We start from the raw sequence: 19653 nt of genomic DNA on the forward strand, positions 1-19653 counted from the left end.
GTGTGCTCATCACCTTTATTTTATTAGGCACTGCCAATACTATATAAAAAAAGTATGACATGAGCAGTACACGATCACAGTAAAATATTACTTCATACATTTATAAAGAGTTAAAATTACATCAGGATATGAGCAGCAATATATAAATTCCCAAATGGAAATGTTTAATTCAGAAAATAAATAAACTCTCCAATCTGAGAGTTGAAACAATTTCACTTTCAATTAAGACTTACTTTTAATCTGATATATCTCAAAATCCTTTCATAACCTTTTACACTGTCATTTTAAGCAAAGTAAATTACAATAGAAGGAGAAACATATGAAAACATAAAAAAAAAAAGTCTTGGTAACAATCAGACTGAGTTACAATGAAGATTGTTTTGCTCTTTAAGAAAGTAAAGGTCGGTCAACTGACCAGTGAATCAGTGGAAAGTGTAGAGCAACAGGAGTATGGTGCAGACGCCAATCACCCCGCCTAGAATTAAAGAGTCCCGCCTCTTGCGCAAATTGATTTTCTGGATGAGACTGTTGATGGCGGGGAAACGATCTGAGGGGTGGGGAAGAGTGGTGAAGGAAAATAATTAAGATCCAAGGCGGGTTTCCCTCCCTTGCAGTGAGTAAGAGAGAGCAAGCAGCAGGGAAAATACATCAGCACGGCTCCTAACACAACTAGGAAAAAAGAATAAATGGAGCCTAATGGTGTAGTCTGCTGTCTGTGTGCCAGCTTTCACTGTAAGTGCGGTTACGTTATCCCTGCTCAGTGCCAGAATGTGCTGTGGGTAGTTCTGCACACATGCAACTGAGACAAAAATCTGTGCAAATGTACTGGCAATGCAAAACTGAGATTTTTAATTTCTTTCAAGTAAAGAAAAAAGAGAAATAATTAAAATGTTAAAAGGATACTGGCCAAAGTTGTGACCCTGGTTTGGATGGACTTCAACATCCCACGCTGAAATGTGATGTTCTCTTTGGTAGCCATGGCGATACTGGAGGCAGAGAAACCACGAGGGATTAGTGGCAGGAAAAGAAGCATACAGCTGTCATCAACAGTGTCACATTAAACTGGTTTAACTGTTTCAGCTGAGGAGCCAAAAAGGAGGGAGGCAGCACGGTCTGTTTGAAGAGACCCGAGTGTGTGTGTGTTACCGAGTCGAGTGAGTGGTTGAAAAAGAAAAAGGAAGTAGCGGGAGGGGGAGAGGAAAGGAACAATAAAACTTACCTTATTGCATTGTCAATAAGTCTATCTGAGCTGTGAACATGAAATGGAAAAAAAGAGAAAAGTCAGTTCAAAGCAAGTGAAACAAGTTCATTAATTAAGTCGCATACAAAGAATTACGCCGTCTACAATCCTTTAAAAAGTGCCATAACCTAATGAACCGTCATACTTTTGATGTAATTTAAAAACTGTGCTGTATACATTTCTCCTGCATTACACATGGAAAGCCCGTGCATGAAACCACACAGCTCTCTTGGTCTATTATCATAAAAGGAGCACTTCCTGTGATTCCTGTGAGACTGGAGAAAGTGCTGCTTAATGGGCGATTTTTGAGAAAGTGAGAATCCAATTGTTCAAATCTATCCCACTTGCAGCAGAGGCCAGTTAATCTCTGCAATATATCTGCCGTGAATACATAACAGTGGGTGTTTGAATTTCATGACGGTTGCCTGATCCCTGTGTTATTTGTTTTAGATGCACATGAGCAAACGAGAGACATATAGATGGACGAGGCTGAGCCTGAACACACACATGCATCAGGTTTACGTCAGCTGCCATTAGCTGCTGAGGGAAATGACGGGTAGAAAAATGAACTGTTCAGTCCGAGGCTGAGCAGAGCACATAAGGGCAGAGCTGTGCATCCTGGCAGACTCCACTGGAGACTGAAAATCAATACTGTGCTTTATACTCCCTCCATCTATCCGTCCACCTCTTCCACTATCCGTCTACTGCTGTCCTCTGCTTTTTCTCTCGGTTCCTTCATTAGCTGTCAGGATCCACCTTCTTTTATATGTGAAACTACTTTCCTCACTCATTAAACCTCACAAAGTAGTCTGATCCTGTTTGTATCAAGCTTGTTAACTGTAGCATGAGCCTAGATGGCTTAATAGTGACATTATTGCTACATTTGGCTTCAAGAAATCAGACAAACAACACATTAGCAATACAGCAGAGCAGCCTGAATATATCAGGACATCCTGTATCCTCATGCAAATTATCAGATCAACAGAAAAAAGCATTAAAGTTTTAAATATTAGTTGTTTTTTTGGCAATAAATCCAAAACATTGAAGAACAGAACTGAATCTCAAAACGCTGCAAATGGCTAAATGTGCATCTCTTGGTGGAGCTATGAAGAGCTAATAACCCTTCACAGAAGTAGTGTAGTTAAATTTGTTATGCAAAGACATACATATACTGAACATATTACATATTGTGCTGCAAAAAAGTTTATATGGATATTTCAATACTTTCTGCACTGAACCTTTAGCTAATAAGCAACTGAAAGTGAGATGTATCCTAAAGCTACAAGATGCCTCAGTGACATTGAAGTAATCACTTTACCAATGATTTCTCCAGTTGATATTATTACATATTATTTTTTACAAGATTCTCATTATGACTCATATTTTTATTTTCAAATGATATTGTGTCTCAGCATGAGCTCTATATTTTTGAAAATGTGGAAGTTTGATGTGATGAAACAATATTTTTTCGATGATTTTAAATATTTCAATGATTATCTGCGACTGAAGAAAACAGTTATTTTTATTATCAGTTAATCCGCCAGTTTCTTTGTAGATTACTTCATTTGTTTGGTCTATTAAATATGAAGAAAATGTTAAAAATACCCATCATTACTTCCCAGAGCGACTGTGAAGTCTTTCAATTGCTCTGTTTGTCTGATCAGCAGCCTCAACCCCAGATATTTAGCTCAATGTCACAGCAGAGTGAGAAAATCAGCAAATACTCACTTTTTAAAGCGAGGGCCGCCGAATTTTTAGCATTTTTGCTTTCAGTTGACTGACTAAAGTGACTAACTTCTTTCAACTATATATATGCCACTATTGAGGTGATGCTGTAACATTGCTCAATTTATTTTTTTACTTCTTCAAACAGGCCTTTGTTTTTTATTTATTACCAGATCTTGTTTGAAGACAACTTTCTCTGTTGCCTGAAACACAGGAACCAGTTCTGTGGAACTGTACACCTGCCAGTACTGAGGTGATGCTGTAACACTGCTCTATTCACTTTTGAAAATGATGTGTTCAAACATGCCTTGAAACTTCTACTTATTACCTGTAAGTGCTGTTACATCAACGCTCTATATTCATGTTGCATAACTGATAAATGATTCATAATTGGTTTCATAACTTAATGCAATAAATAAATAAATAATCAACCGTATGTAAGGTTGAACCTGATGTGATTTGATGTCCAGTAAACTCATTTGTTACGGTTCAAAGATAATGAGGAATGACATCAGGCGTCTGGCGAGAATCCGCTGCTACATTTAGTGGAAGTGACAGAAGTGAGGTTTCTCTCTCATGGACAGCAGGTGAGCAGATGTCTCCAAAGAGGCTCCGCCGTGCTGCATTCACAGTCATAATTACTGACGTGTGAAGCCAAAGCAGACGGTCAAAGAGACTTTCAGAAGAAACGCTAATGATAAGTGGCTGACGAGGTATTTTGTTATGTTGTGACAAATGAACTATTATTATGTATTATGTATTTTTACACTGTGTTAATTCACAAATATAGTTCTCACTGTGTTACTAAGTTGTGGATACATCAGAGAAACAAGACGTGCCCAAACAATGAACACCTGTTTCAAAGAGCCGACCTGTGTGTGTGTGTGTCAGTTGTCGTGAAGAGAGCTATGTTTCCAGTTCTTGGTTTCAGTGCTGGAAATGTGTTAATGTCACTCTGTTGAACAAACACCCTCCCTCCCTTTATGTACTATGGAAATAAGGGCATAAGCAGCGTCAGTAAGACCTGTTCTGAAGCACAGAGATAAATGTTTGCATGCATCACAGACATGATCACACATGTGGAGAATATGTGAGAAATATTAACCTCACAGCACAGGTCAACTATCTCAGTCTCTCCATGTATCAGTCTCCAACTCTGCCTCATGACTGCTATGTCTTCATGTTTTTTTCTTGTTTACATTCTGCATATTAAGTTCATCCTGTGTCTGCAGAACAGTCGTGAATCAAAAACATTACAGTCAAACAGCAGTAACAACAGTCAGCGAAAACGTAATATTAAAATCTACACACATTGTGCAAGGTTCTGTGCAGCTGTCTTGGGAAACAAAAGGAGATGCAGTGAGTGACATGCCTGGTTAAAAGCAGAGTGTCATTTAAAGTTCGAAATGTGTCTTTTCTACTGACAATTACATGTGGGGGCAGTGGGTGTGAGTTTTATGTCTCTGTGTCACAGAAGGATCCATTTAAGGGAAACTGAGGCTGAGCTACAGTTAGTTATGGTTATTAACAACCAGCCACAGAGGGAAAACACATCATAACTCTCTGGCACAACACAGACACCACAAGGCTACACAGATAATTGCAAAACTAATTAAACACAAATAATTGTAATAATTGTTCCTTCATTCAAATGTGAATCTGCTCACCAACAATAGAAATCAGCACAAAAAAAACTCTCAGAGCAGGATTAAAATGACTATTCCTACCACAATACCAGAGACAACAATTGAGAGATAAACATTTCAACATACAATTAAAAAAAAAAAGTTGTAATATTACACCCATATTACACTAACTGACACCAGTGGTAAGATAAAGACTGCATGTGTCAACTGCTGTGTTTTAAATACAACAAATTTACAGACTTATTTTTTATTTTGCATTTTATACTGAGATTATGACTTACACTTGCTGGAGTAAAATAATCCAGCATTATAACTTCAACTAAGACAGGCCAGAGAAGAGAAACTGAATAAGCTCTGAACAAGGGCGCAGCATTTTATCTGAAGCCATTTTAATGACGATCGCTGTTTTACTTTCCTACCTGCCGAGAAGCCAGCACAACCATTTGGTAATCAGACGGATTACAGCACTGGTTGCAACAAGGGCAAAGTTGCTTGTGACAATTGCATTGACGTTAATGGTTAATCCAACTGTGACTGTGCTTTTCTGTCAGGTTGTCTGGACAGCGTCATCTACACAACGCTTCTGTGGGCAACGCTGCCAGGATCCAGTTTGGAGGAAACAGTGAGGCAAGCATTGCATCACTGAACGTCACCGGAGTCCAAGGTGAGTTATCAATTTGTTTCTGATTCACTGCTTATGCTCAGTATCACTGCAGCAAAACCCTCAGTTTCTGTGACTAAGTCTTTGTTCTCTCAATGCTCACATTTCTGCAGAGGGACTGGCAGCCAATTCAAGTGTTGGAAAAAATGTTATTTTGATCTTGTTCTAATTAAGGATCCATTGGTTCAGAGACTGTATTCACTAAGGTAAGAAGAAAGATCAGCTTTACATACATAGGACACAGTAGCAGATGTGTGCACATGACAAACATACATCATTTTTCTTGAGAGAGCATCATTGTAAAACTATGTCCTCTATTATGTTCTTATCAATGTTTGTATTTTATTCTGTCTTTCTCTTTGTCTCTCTCTTCTTTACGAAATTTCCATCCAACACATAAAAGGACAACTCTTCTAAAAACAATGAAGCATTTGCTTTACTATGTCATTTAACTGAAAAGTATCACATGTTAAATTCATGATGCAGGGTCGGTCGACCAATCAGCAGAATGTAAAAGAAATACAGGTGAAAATAAAGTCCACATGCAGTATGACACTGTCTTTGGCTGAATATTTACACATTTTATTTATTTCTTTTATTCCTGGTTCATTCATCCAAACATTGTCATTAATTTGTTTCAAATCTGGTTTTGTCTGTGATGTAGTTTTCCTCAGGAATCTGATTAACCAGCAGTTGGACTTTCCAAATAACTAAAGCAGAATTCAACCTAAAATGACTTGTTGTATTTTCATTACACACTGATAATCTCTCTTCAACTTTCTATGCAACTTCTCCAAAACAGTGACTGCACCAGGTGTGGTTTAGGTGCATTAATGCAGAAGTATGGAGAGTTGATAGAGAATACAGAGCCCACTGTTTTGAATCAATAATTACCTTCATGTGTTTTTATGTTTTTTACTTTTAAGGTTGTGTAGATAAAAATAAAGACAAGAAAATGAAAAATCTTCACTCATCATTGTTAAGTCATATCACCCAGTTCTCTACTATTAACTGGTCTTTTCTCTGTCACAGTAACAGCAAATACTGGAATATATTTTGGTGTCCATCCCTCTATTAGACTTTAGAGACTATATATAACTATATATTGTTCTGGAGGATCCTGGTGGCCCGAGGACTTAAGTCAGTGAGATGTTTATAAACTAGAGATGTCTCAGGCATTTCTATCAAGCTTATCTGGACATATTTTAACTGATCAGTGTCAGCTGAAATAAAAATCCATTCCTTTCTTTACTGTACTCTACAGCACTGCTCTCCTCTTCTGGGAGCAGTGTGTATGTGTCTGTGTGTTTACTCTGATGCTTTCATTACCAAAAAGTAGTGTATAAATGATTCAGGCAGCAGCATCTCCCTTTTAGCCTGAAAACACAAATATCACTTTCCTGCAGTTCTGTTCCAGTGTTTCTGAGTGAAAATGCTGTTTTTAAAGAAATCTCTTACTTTCTGAGATGTTCATGTTCCTTCAGGAAGAGCTCGGTCTTTCTGTTATTCACCCCTGAGCTGCTCTTGTAGGACCTGAAGAAGAAAACAGAGAAGAGAGAACCATGAATTGATGGGGAATTTGAAGTGTTTTGCCTTTATTTGACAGAGACAGTAGAGAACCCCCAGGCAAAATTTATATTACACTGACAATGCTATCATGTGGATATTCAAGCGGGTGATGTTTGCAAATGTTTGCATGGTCTAATAAACACGCTGACATGAATTAGCACCAAACACAAAGTGCAGCTAGGGCCGATGGGAATGTCTTTAGTTTTGCAGGTGTTTGGTTGTAAATCAATAAATCCAACAGTATTCTGGACATTTTTATAAAACCATAAATGGTAACCTCATGGCATCACAGGAGATAAAGTAAGGATATTGTCAAAGTCAATTAGATTCAGACTTTCATGTCTCTACATAAATTTTACCAATCCATCCAGTAGATATTGAGATATTCCACAGCACAAATGAAAACTATGGCCTGCTAATGAAGCTAGAAGTCTCCATGTCATATCTAGAGCTGCACCAATTATTCAATTAGTTGATAGACAAAAGATAACTATTTTTGAGTCATTTTATCCAAAAAAAAAAAGTCAAAATTCTCTGATTTCAGCTCCTCAAATGTGAATATTTTATGATTTTTTTTAGTCTTTCTTAAGTTTTTGTCTCTTAATCAAACAATTGATAATGTCACCTTCGGCTTTAGGAAGTTGGGATGGAAATTTATCACATTTTTATGACATTTTATTGTCCAACCCTAACCATAATCAACAGATTAATCAACAGTTACAGCCGTAATCATACACCGTGAAAAGTGCTTTCATACCTGTCAAACGACAAAAATTTTTTTTTAATATAAATCTGTATGAATTCTCTCCCTGTTTAGTGCAGTATAGTTTAACGCCTCTATGTTTCGGTTTCTTCATGAAAACCTAAAGCAATGTCCTACCCTCCATAATTATGTTTAAGCTTTGCAAAGGGCTACATTTAACCTCAAAAACAAGTTTTTTTTTCTCCATCTTCGCTTCAGTCTGAACAATGAATTTCACTCCCTACTATTAACCGATGCCTGGATGCTGATTATGTACTTCCTGTGTTAAGGCTTTTAAGTGATTAGCTCTGCTTAACCCACAACTCTGTGCTCCATCTCTTATTTACACTCCCTATTTGGACTGATCATCAATTCATCATCCATTATCCCCTCTGTCCCTCTCCCTCCCACTGTTTCTCTACACCTCTCACCTCTATGGGAGTAATTAAAATTCACTTTCACCTTTTTTGTAATCAGTCAACATCAGCTCAGGTCTTTGTTTCTCTCTCCCTCTTTATCTCTCTGTCCTGTCATGCTCTCCCTGTCCTCCTCTGATAAAGCCTTTCTCTGTATCACACAGGACAGATGTGACCACTCTCCCTCAGCTTTAGCTTAATGAAAGTCTTGCGGTTTGATTTACTGTAGAAAGCACTTAGGAAAGCTACCCCCAGAGAGAGAGAGGGAGAAGGAGGGAGATCTGCTGATAACAGGAGGTGCCTCTTTTTAGAGGATGAAACATGATAGAGGGCAAGGAGAAAGGGTGGGGAATTCCTGCAACAAACTGGACATTTCTGCCTCCCACTGGTTAAGGATAACATAGCAAAATCCTCAGAGAAGCCCGAGGAGGGCAAGGAAGAGAAAGGAAAAGTAAGGAAATAAGGAAAAGAAGGGAAAGAGGTTTCTTTACAATACACCATTTAAAATAGCATGTGTATCTAGGGCGGAAATGATCAGTTGCTGAGCATTCTGACATTTTACAGCGTAAACGATTGATCAAGTAATCAAGAAAATCAACAGATTAATTAATAATGAAAATAATAAATATAATATAATAATAAATGGATTTTAACCAAACTTGACAAGTAAATAAGTCTGATCAAAACTGAAAGTCAATGATGACTGAACTTCTCCTGCAGGACTTTACTTCCCACTTCACTCACTGTGAGAATTACAGTGGATTTGCCCTTTTTACCATCACAGTGGCATAATGATACTCTCACATTTTCAAAGACCAAATGTTTACTTAATTAATTGAGGATATAATCTGCAGATGAATCAATAATAGAAATAAGCATTAGTTATTACCCCAATCCTGACATATGTATAAATCACAAATTGAGTCTCAGACTCCAGACAGTGGCAGCTGAGATGTACGACTATATTCTGCACCAGTCCTACTGCAATTATTCAGAGTTGCAGAGTCACAGACACAATGTTTTGCAGTCCATGTACCATGATGGCGGGACATAAAAAGTAATTAAAACTAAATTAAATTAAAGTAACTGCTTTATACATTTATTAATACTGATTAGATGAAACATTTGTTTTTTTACATTTTTCAGGGTAAACTGTTCTTATCCATGACACACCTTTAAACAACTGTCCTGCTCAAAACTGGCAAACCACATTGTTGTGGTGAGTGGAGAAAAACATATGAGGATTATGTTGCATTTGCTATTAATATTCAATGTCTTCTATTATATGCAGATGCATTACGGTACTTACTCAATGTCTCTGTGAACAGAGCCCAGCAGGTCCTCTCGCTCTCGCAGGCTGAAGAAGTTGTTTTTGGTTTTGTGAAACTCATGAGTGTAGTCCTGTAGGATACAACATTATCAAGTACAGCCACAAAGACACAACTGAAGGACAGAATGGGAATTCACAAAAGGAAATGCTGACAATACACAACACGCAGAGCTAAAAAACTTTTCATTGTGAGAAAGTAATACAAGAAAGTGAAGCAATGGTACATACCTGTAAAATATCTCTGTGTCTCTGTAGGGTGTGCATCAATGCTGCGTTATGTGATGAAACTCCCGGAGTGTTTGTGTATTCTATCATTTTGTCGTTGACTGCTGTAAGCTGCAAAAAAACCCAAAACAATAAAACGAAACAACAACACAAAAAAACAAAGATTAAATTAATATAAAATAGCCATAAAAACAATGATTTTTGCTGAGGGGAGATCTTACAAGGAGTCAGTATAATTTTAATAACCTCACAAGATTAGAACATTAGACTACAGTAAAACACATAAACATAACTTCAATACTTTTGTTATAACATCAGTTCTATCAACTGGACTTGAGGCTTCACTAAAACCCCTTTAGCTATGACTATATATGTGTGATATTTGACTTACATTGGCCAAGAGCTGCTCCAGCTCAGTTGTCATGGCCACAAGCACATTGTCTTGAGTTGAGCCAGAATCAGCCCTGATGAAAGGGAAATGAAGTTCAAGTTTATTTTTTATAGCTGTCACTCCAACAATTAAAAATACAGTTGAATGTCAGACAAAAAGTATGCAGATTAATGCAGCACAATTAATTAGGAAAAACACCAATTTCAAAATTGTAAGGGGATAAACCTATTGTGTCATAGTGATCTATGCTCAAAATTGTAAATGTTTTTTGCCCAGTTATTGGCCAACAAACTGAATTGTTAAAAACACAAAATATCATATTCACTCAAATATTGTGCAATATCATTTTATCAGTTTATGCTAATCAAAAACTGTAGTGATTTTCCACAGACTCTGAAACCACAATTACATTTTGAAAACCTCCTTAGATTTCACTGGAGCCAGATGAGTTCATACAGATATTTAAAACAGTATATCCAAGGTCATCAAAAGTCAGAGTACATCCACACTGTTGAAGTGACGTGATGAGTGTGCTGTTGACCTGCTGTCTCTTTTCCGCTGGTCCCAGTTACTGCTGCTGCTGCTGTAGTTGGTGCAGAGCTTACTGAAGGAGACCAGCTTGAGGTCCAGCTCATTCTCCAGCTGTCTGGCCTGTTTACGCAAATCTGAGTGCAGACAGAGACAAACATCTCAATATGGAAACACACTTTACATATCTGAACAAAAGAAATACCGTAAACTCATGGCTCACAGCTGCAAAGCTAATAACGAAAAACAGGCAATAAGAAGCAGAGATGCAACTAAAAAGTCACATTAAAAAGACCCCATGCAGCAGACTGACCTGGCTCAGATGTGGCTTCAAGTGGCCAAACTGCTGCATCTGGAGGAGACTCTCACTATTGTGTAACAGTATTGATTTCTTTTAAATTTTAAGCAGATATAATTAAATCAGCACATATGAGTGCTTTGTGGGAATTACTATATAGAATAACCATATAATAAATCCAAAAATAGAGAATCTTCTTAATCGTCTTTCGCAATCAGCTCTTCAGACCATCACTGTTTACAACAAAATTCAATTCACAGATCCCTGACAAACACGTATATAGCACTATATAGTCTAAATAAATGCTAATTACATAATCTATCCTGTCTTCTTCTCCAGACTTTTGAGACAACGTTAGAAAACTTAGACACAATCAATTTAAACAACCATTCCAGTTTTTGACCACCTGTATATTTCTGGGTTTTATCTGCCAGTTCATGTAAAATTTACTGTCCTAAATCATCATATTTTGTGTACTCCAAATAAAAAACGCAAAAGGATAAAGAAAAATTATAAAAATACACAAAATTACTACAAATAGACTCAAAATGACGACAAAGAGGCGGAAAACATCCACTAAGAGATACAACATGTACATAGAGAAATTCAAAATGACCACAAAGAGAATCAAAACGTCCACGGAGAGACAATATCTACATAAAGAGACTCAAAACAACCAAAAAGAGACTAAAAACTAATACAAATGACGAAGCCGTGTCCCTTCCTTCTGGGAGGTCCTGTATATGAAGTATATGATGTACTTCATAAGTTCGACATTAACGGCTAGCAAGCTAACAGGTTAGCTCGGAGCCGGCTAAAGATATCTCCTCCCCGCCGGTTTAAAGTTTATTTAACCTTACATACTGCGGAACACTTTGAACAAGTTTGACCTGAATCGGCGAAGAATAATAAAACATGTACATGCAGACAGTTGTTTTAAATAAGTTGCTGAAACATAACTTACCTTCCCAATAGTTGCTGCTGGTTGCCATGTTTGTTGACATGTCATCATCAGCCGTCAAGAAGAAACAACTGTCGCAATTCTCATCTGACATCACAGCGACCTCCAGTGTTTTCCAACCGCAAGTACCACATATTGAACTAAATCATAGGCGTATTTAGAGCTTTACTGTAAGTAAAAGTGCTATCACTGCACTGTAAAATATTCACTTACAACAAAAAGTATGCAAGTATATCAGGAAAATGGATTTAATCATTTACCAAAAGTAAAAGTACACTACTCAATGCAGAAAATTGCCCCCCTCCTACAAATGTAATGTACTTAGTTACAGCTTATAGCTATAACCTACTATTGTACATGATATCATACTGATGCATTACCCTGTAAGCAGAGTTTTACTGATACTAGAATCTGGCTGAGGGTTTTTTTAGACTGCAACTAATTATTAACTAATTATTATTATGTTCATTGTGGAATAATCTGTTTATTTTCTTGTTTAACAGTCTGACTGTTTGGTTGGTAAAAAAAAAAAAAAATAATAATATAGTGAGAACTGCCCATCACGATTACCCAGAGCCCAAAGTGAAACCATCACAATGCTCATTTTGTCCAAAACAACAAAAGAATTTGAATTTAAATACATTAGAATTAAAATTTAAAAGGGAAAACTATAAATCTTTACATTTGAAATATTGCACTTTACATGAAAAGTGATTTTAATTACTATCAAAATAGTTGCCAATTAGTTGTCTATCAACTGACTAATCAATTAATTGACTAATCATTTCAGCTCAGTTTGTGTGTATCTTATAGAAAATTTAATCTATTACAAAGAGTCCTATTTTATATGCTTTTCATATGTTTTGTATGCAAAAAATAAATGTATTTGTAAAGTCACTAAGTCAGTAAATGTAGTAGTGCAGTAAAAATTAAATAAATTATAAATGCCTCAACTCTGTCCTTAAGTACATTTCACTAGTCAGCCAGGACATTCAACCATTATCATCCTTACAGTCAAAATGTGAAACACTTTCGCAGAGGCCAAATGGTTGTGTTTAACTCCATGAAAATAATTTGACTATTTTACAGATAATACTTCTTCACCTTCACTTTGGTGGGATTTTGACTGCAGAACTTTAATGGAGTATTATAACATTGTTGCACTGGTAGCCTACTTTTAAGAATGTAAATATTACTTACTTTTAGTTTAATCTATGACATTGCATCTTGTAAATTGATCATATGTCTTCTATGTAAAATCTTAATCAATATAGTAACTCTAACTGCTAGATTATAGAGTGAAAAATAGTTCCCTCTGAAGTATTAAGCGCTACTGGTGGGTCTGTTATTGAAAGATTATCACATTATTTTGTCCAACAGCTAAAATCAAAGTAAATTAGTTTGGAAAAAAAAGAGAAAACATTTCAGCTTATAAAAATTGAAATTTTTCAAGATAGTGGTGTAATTTTGATACATTCTAATAGATCGTGCATCAGACAGTTACATACTGGTCTTAATTCAGTTTTCAGTCCATTAGTCGGTGGGATTGTGGGACTTGTTTCCCATTTTCCTAAACAACAGGAATCATTTTAATCTGTATCAATTTTAGTTTATACTCTCATCATTTAGTCATTTTAAAATGATAATTTAGGTGGTTTAGTACTCAGTACACATACAGTGTAAAACCACAGGTTAACTCCTTAATATCAGGTTTTTCCTGTAATTTCCCCTAACTTCGCATTAAGGTTGTTCACATCATCTAACTGCACACTGTTTGGTAGTATCTTATATATTCTGTATAGACTTATCAAGCACATTATTGAAGCAATTTGGAACCTCTAGTAATTAAAACCAAATTATGTGGATTTGGACAACCTCTAGGACCTATGACAGGTTATGGGGTTTAAAGAGGTTAGTTTTCATCCATGCTTTCTCTTTTTGTTCATATGTTCACGTTTCTCATATTGATTATTATAATATGAGCTATTTACTGCTGACCAGAGACAAACACAAGACACAGATGTGATTGAGGTACACAGGTCAGTATTGCAAATCTCTCTGTTTCTTTGCACATTCTCTTTATTCATCATCTTGAACATAGGCAGTTATTGATATAACAGGTATCATTGGTTCTTGTGTTGATGTAGAAGACAATGACGATGATCATGATGATGATGATGCCATCAATAGTAGAGCAAAAACTCTGAGGTGTTTTCACTGCTCTGCAGCCAACCTTGGCCAATTAGGCCTCTCTTTCACACTGTTTCAAGCTTCTCTCTCTGTCGCTCCCATTTTCTGTCTTTCTGAAATCTTTCCTTTCTTTTGCGATGTTTCTTTAAAAAACAAAAAGTGCTGTGAACAACTGACGTCAGTAAGCACCTGAAGACCAGCTCTGGATCCTGCTTTGACTGGTCGGACCAGTGGATCCGGGGAGATGGAGGTTGGGGGAGAGGAGGAACAGAAGGAGGGATGGAAATGCAGGAGGAGGTAGGGGAGAAGGAGGAGGGGAGGAGTTAGGGGGGTGTAAAGGAAACGCTCCCTTCTCAGTGCTGGATCCTTCTGATGGACTGAATCTGGGGAGTCTGGGAGTGGGAGCCAAACTCACGGTAACACTTGTACTCTCCTCCGCGACAGTCGCACTCCATGATGTACTGGTGGCCGCGGTAACCGGGGTACTGGTAGCACACGAAGCTGAAGAAATAAACAAGAACATCCTGATTCAACTTCACGGAAGCACTCAAATAATCAAGTAAACACAGCAGATTCATGTGCAGTATTTTCAGTCAGTATGTGTGTGTAGCTCTCACTCAGCTGAAAGTGTGTAAAACCTCAGCTTACATCAAACATCATGTCAATGGACTTACGCTCCGCTCTGGATTTGCATGGATCCAACCTCGTTGTTCATCCAGCCCATGGCCTGCAGGGAGGGGTAGTCATCACACAGCTCGAACTGACGACCGTTCATGTTCTCCATCTCGAAGATGGTCATGCGGGACTCCTTGTGGTTCTGTAAAAAAGGAAGAGAATGATGCTTAACACAAGTTGAGGTGAGGCTCAGCCTGAAGTGAGCCAACGGCTGTTTTTCAATATTAGACCTACAGCGCAGCAGATGGGCCTGAAGGAGATCATCCTCTCAATGCGGTAGGAGTTGCTGCCGCTGTAGGCCTCAAAGCGAGGGTAGTCTCCCTTCTCCAGGACAAACTGCTGGCCGCAGAAGCTGGAGTGCTCGTAGCCCACCCAGCTGCAGGCAGAAAGTGGAATTAAAAACACACAATAAATGCAAACTCTTTCTCTCAGAATCTAAGTTTTTAAATCAGCTGTAGCCTATATATCTAAAAACGAGGAAAAGCCGTCTGGATACGTACGCGCCACACTCCACCTTCAGGGAGCGGATGTTCTCCATCCCACACTCCATGATGTTCTGGCAGCAGGCGGTGAACTCCATACGCCTGCCCTGGAAGTACTCCTGATCGTACACAGTGATCTGTAAAAGGATGAAACAGAAGAGTGCACATTCACAGTCATGTTTTTCAGTCAGACCACAAACATAACAAAAGAAACATGAACGAAACACTACTAATCGCCTAAACATGCACTGAAACATGCAGCTCCCTGTGCTCATGGGTAATGTAGTGTTAAGTATATGTGTTATATGCTTACCTTCCAGGGGCCCATGGGCATGGGGTTTGTCAGAGCCATTTTGTCCTCTTTATTTTAGCAGTATCTGAGGGGAAATACACAGACAGTCAGTTTGGGGATGGACAAAACTAAAAAAAAAAAAAAACTGTATCAGTTAATCAAAACACCAATTTACTCTCAAGTATCTGAGTAGCCATCTATTCTTTATTTATTTTGTACTTTACTGTTCACTTTACTGTTAACTCTAACACGATTCAACAGTATAAGCCTATAAAGGCCTATAAACTGACTTTCCTACTTCCAGTCAAGGTAATAAACAACCACTCTGTTTTCTTTCTGATCAGTTAAGACTCTCTGTTGTTAGTTGATATATCGAATAAGAGGCCCGTACTACATCATGTCCATAGATTGGGAGACTGTACTGTTTTGTTAACTACTTTAACTAGTTTGACCTACCCAAACTGGTGAGCTGTGTGTCGCAGGGTTCCACTGAATGGTCTGCAGAGATGGTGTGTATGGGGGTATATATACACCCACGGGTGCCAGGGGCCGGGGGGCAGGCACGCCTGGACTCATGTCAGCACTTTGCTTTGGACTCCATTGTTTTGTTGTGTGAGCCACAGAGGGGTTAACACACAGACACACAGTGATTCATGCAAACACAAAGAGACCATACGGCTATACTATGCTACCTATGCCTCTGTGGTGAATCTGTATGTTGAGAGAAAAACTGGGGTCACTTTCTCCATCAGTATAAAGATCTTTTATCAGATAAATATGTGTGAATATGTGTGTCTCCTGTAGGATTGCTAAAACCCTCTCTTTGTAATCACTTACTCTCAAAGCACGTTTTTAGGTTGACATGTGATTTATCTAATGAGTAAATGTCACTTGTAAATTAATTATAGTCTGTGGTTGTGAAGAGTTAAATACTTTCAAGGCCATTTTACAGGCACCCTTAGACAGCTTTGTATGGCATTTGGTGCAAAATCTCCAAATAAAGGGGCATATGATCATTAGTTGGTCAGATCCTTTAATTATTACACATATTCAATCAATCACATGCCTGATACTCATTAACATGGACGTGGGTAGTGGGGGTGCTGGAGGGGCTGTTACACCCCCTGACATCAGGGATTATAAAAATCAGCTGTCTATAATAAATGTGATTAAACTTATTACATATTATTTTCTTCCCATTCGTACTGTGAAGATTTTTTTTTATTTTTTTTTTATGTTTTTATTATTTGTATAGTTCCCCCAACTCTAGCTGTCCAGTGTCCCTGCTCATTAAAGGCTTGTGCATCCGACATCATTGTGTCTGTCAGTTGTTCGTCCTCACTCTGTGTTGACTGATTCGAAAATGCTTTTCAACAATGATCTAATTCCCTGAAAATTGAGTCTCATGTGTAAAATGATTGGACAAACTGAATCACTGACATTAACAACAGATTTGAAATAGGAAGGCGTGGCTGTGCTGCAAAATCTGATTGGGCTGCTTTATTGATCTCAGAAAAGGAGGAAATCCACGGGCGGTGCAAAGGAAAAAGCTTGTTGGCAACAGCGTCACAGCTGAAGAGAACTGGCAGCAGTCTGGTGGGGGAACAGAGATAAAATCTTTAACCTAAAACCTGTGACCCTGTCTGTGAACACCAGCAGAGGTCATAGTGATGCGCGTGTCCTTTCTTTCACTTTGTGGTTTAAATGTGAATTGTGAATGAAATTAGCTGTTGCTATTTTTGGAATACCTGAACAAGTGAATAAATCAACAATCAACAATGAACGACTGAAAGGCCTCATTGGCAGGACGGGCAACGCTTTGGCATCGACTGCTGAGCTGTAATTGGCAGCTCTGCTCTCAGGTAGCAGGGCGACCGCATCGTTGCGACAAAGGGAATATGTTGTGGTAATTGTATGAAAGACGAGGCGGCCAAAGTCAAGCTGTTCAACACTTTGCGGTCTTATTTCTTCCATTTTTAATCACAAACTTTGTCGAGGCCATTTTAAAACATTTTTCCTACTTATTTAATTCCTTCCAAACAGAATTAAATGGTTTGTTGCAGTATTTTACAGTGTTCTTCATTAAAGCGAGCAAGCACAGAGTGAACAAAACAGAGAGTAGCTGGTAGGTATGGTGCCTTCAAAAAGTGTTCAGACCCCTTCCATTATTTCACATTTTGTTATGTCGCAGCCTTATGCTAAAATAATTTTTTTTTAAAAATCAGGGACTGCCTGCAGAGCTCAGAGACAGGACTGAGTCGAGGCACAGATCTGGGGAAGGCTACAACAAATTTCTGCTGCATTGAAATTTCCAAGAGCACATCAGCCTCCATTATTATTAATGCAAGAAGTTGGAACAACCGGGACCTGGCAAACGCCCTGCCAAACTGAGCAATCGGGGGAGAAGGGTATGAGAGGTGGCTTGTGTGTTGTATGTGGAGGTGGGAGAAGGGTTGGTTTTTGTTCTGATGTGCATCGTCAGCTGTGAGACCTTACTCTGGACAGGTGTGTGCCTTTCCAAATTATGTCCAATCAGCTGAATTCACCACAGATGAACTCCAATAAAAGTGTAGAAACATCTCAAAGATGATCAAGAAAATGTTGTCATAGTAAAGCATCTGAATTCTTCTGTCAGCTGAACACTTTCCAAATGCACTGAACGCTGAGTCGTTATGTGTTTTTCTGACTCAGAAGTGGCATTGAAGTTCAACAGGGAATAATACATTTCTTCCAAACTTTAATATTCAATTAAAAAACTAAAGGACAGCTTTTATTCCAAACAGATTTTAAGATTTATAAGCTCAGCTCATTTCTTTGTAACAAGTAGTTGACATGGAGGCTGTTTGTGCGTCTGTGAGAGCCACTGTGTGTTTACTGCATGGTGGTCGACTGCAGGTGGTTTTACTTTCTGTCAAACGTGTATAGAAGGAGCTGAGGTTTTGTTGTGTGGATGTGTGTATATCTGTATGTGCACACTGAGAGCTGGCTATATGGTCACTGTGGGCTCTTCACATTGGCCTGCTGAGTTTGCTCGTCCCTTTGTCACATCTGAGCTGCTGCTGCTATCATCAGCAGAAACACACACATACACACACGCATACACACACAAGGACACACACATACACAGACATATATGCCTGTCCTATCTCACATTCTGCCATTCTGCCGAAATTCACTTTGTTGAGGAATTTGTTCACACAAATATTTTTATTCTGATATGATTTGTGATGTGTCACATGTATCGCTCTCTCTTACTGTTGTGGACACAGTCAGGGAATAATGTGGACACAAAACATGCACACACACAGACACACACACACACACACAGACACACACACACACACACACACACACACACACACAGACAGAGAGTCTGGGCAATGTGCTGACCTCAGTAAGCCATTCCTAAATGTTTTTTGTTCAGTGCAGCTAGAGGAGAGAGGAGGGTGCACGTTCAGTTATGTACAGTGCGTTCAGAAAGTGTTCAGACCCCCTCGATTCTGGCACATTTTGTTATGTTGCAGCCTCGTGCTAAAAAAAAAAAAAAAATCTACACTCATTACCCCAGAATGACAACGTGAAAACAGAAATTTTGATATTTTTTTGCAAATGTATAAAAGTAGAAAAACTGAAATATCATGACACTTGAAATTTAACCGAGGTGTCTCCCGTTTCTCTTGATCATCTTTTGGATGTTTCTACACCTTGATTGCAATTCAAACTCTAAGCTTCGTGTCTGGTTTTCTTGCAGACACGAAGCTTAGAACTGAGGCCAAACAGTTCAATCTTGGTTTCATCAGGCCGGACAATTTTGCTTCTCACAGTCTGAGAGTCCTTTAGATGCTTTTTTGCAAACTTTCACTGAGGAGAGGATTCAGTCTGGACACTCTGCCATAAAGCTCAGATCAATGAAATGTTCCAGCGATGGTCGTCCTGGCTCTGAATATGTAGCCAATGCAATATTTCAGTTTTTCCTTTGTGATCCCAAATATTTATATAAATCTGTTTTCACTTTGTCATTATGGGATACTGAGTGTAGATTGATTTGGGGAGATTTTTTTTTTTTTTAGCATAAAGCTGTGACATAACAAAATGTGAAAGAAAAGGTCTGAACACATCTGTATGAACTAAAACAACTATCACTGTGATTTCTCATTGTAAATGAATTGAATGAAAGTGCACACGTCCATCACATTAACCACATCATCCTTACAGAAATGATTCTTATGTCTCCCTCAACTATCCAGAAAAGGACAAACCAGTCAATATTAGACACTGGTTT

The 19653-nt window shown here is 38.2% G+C and overlaps 2 protein-coding genes across 2 annotated transcripts; both read right to left on the bottom strand.

The window, feature by feature from the left end:
• Position 1: 1 nt before the first annotated feature.
• On the bottom strand, positions 2-11819 carry LOC139637319 (Golgi SNAP receptor complex member 1-like). The gene is made up of 9 exons (XM_071505936.1): positions 11736-11819; positions 10487-10610; positions 9946-10018; positions 9558-9665; positions 9309-9400; positions 6731-6805; positions 1220-1249; positions 904-986; positions 2-547 (listed from the first exon to the last, which is right to left on the bottom strand). Exons 1-9 carry the CDS (start codon positions 11773-11775, stop codon positions 423-425), a joined length of 750 nt encoding a protein of 249 aa, XP_071362037.1. The 5' UTR covers positions 11776-11819; the 3' UTR covers positions 2-422.
• A 1970-nt stretch (positions 11820-13789) lies between these two features.
• LOC139637626 (beta-crystallin A1-like) lies at positions 13790-15885 on the bottom strand. The gene is made up of 6 exons (XM_071506467.1): positions 15828-15885; positions 15393-15456; positions 15098-15216; positions 14832-14973; positions 14597-14739; positions 13790-14423 (listed from the first exon to the last, which is right to left on the bottom strand). Exons 2-6 carry the CDS (start codon positions 15429-15431, stop codon positions 14276-14278), a joined length of 591 nt encoding a protein of 196 aa, XP_071362568.1. The 5' UTR covers positions 15432-15456; positions 15828-15885; the 3' UTR covers positions 13790-14275.
• Positions 15886-19653: the final 3768 nt, after the last annotated feature.

Source organism: Trachinotus anak, unplaced genomic scaffold (genome assembly GCF_046630095.1).
Source record: "Trachinotus anak isolate AG129_WGS33_773 ecotype Australia unplaced genomic scaffold, CSIRO_AGI_Tana_v1 ptg000020l, whole genome shotgun sequence".
NCBI lineage: Eukaryota > Metazoa > Chordata > Actinopteri > Carangiformes > Carangidae > Trachinotus > Trachinotus anak.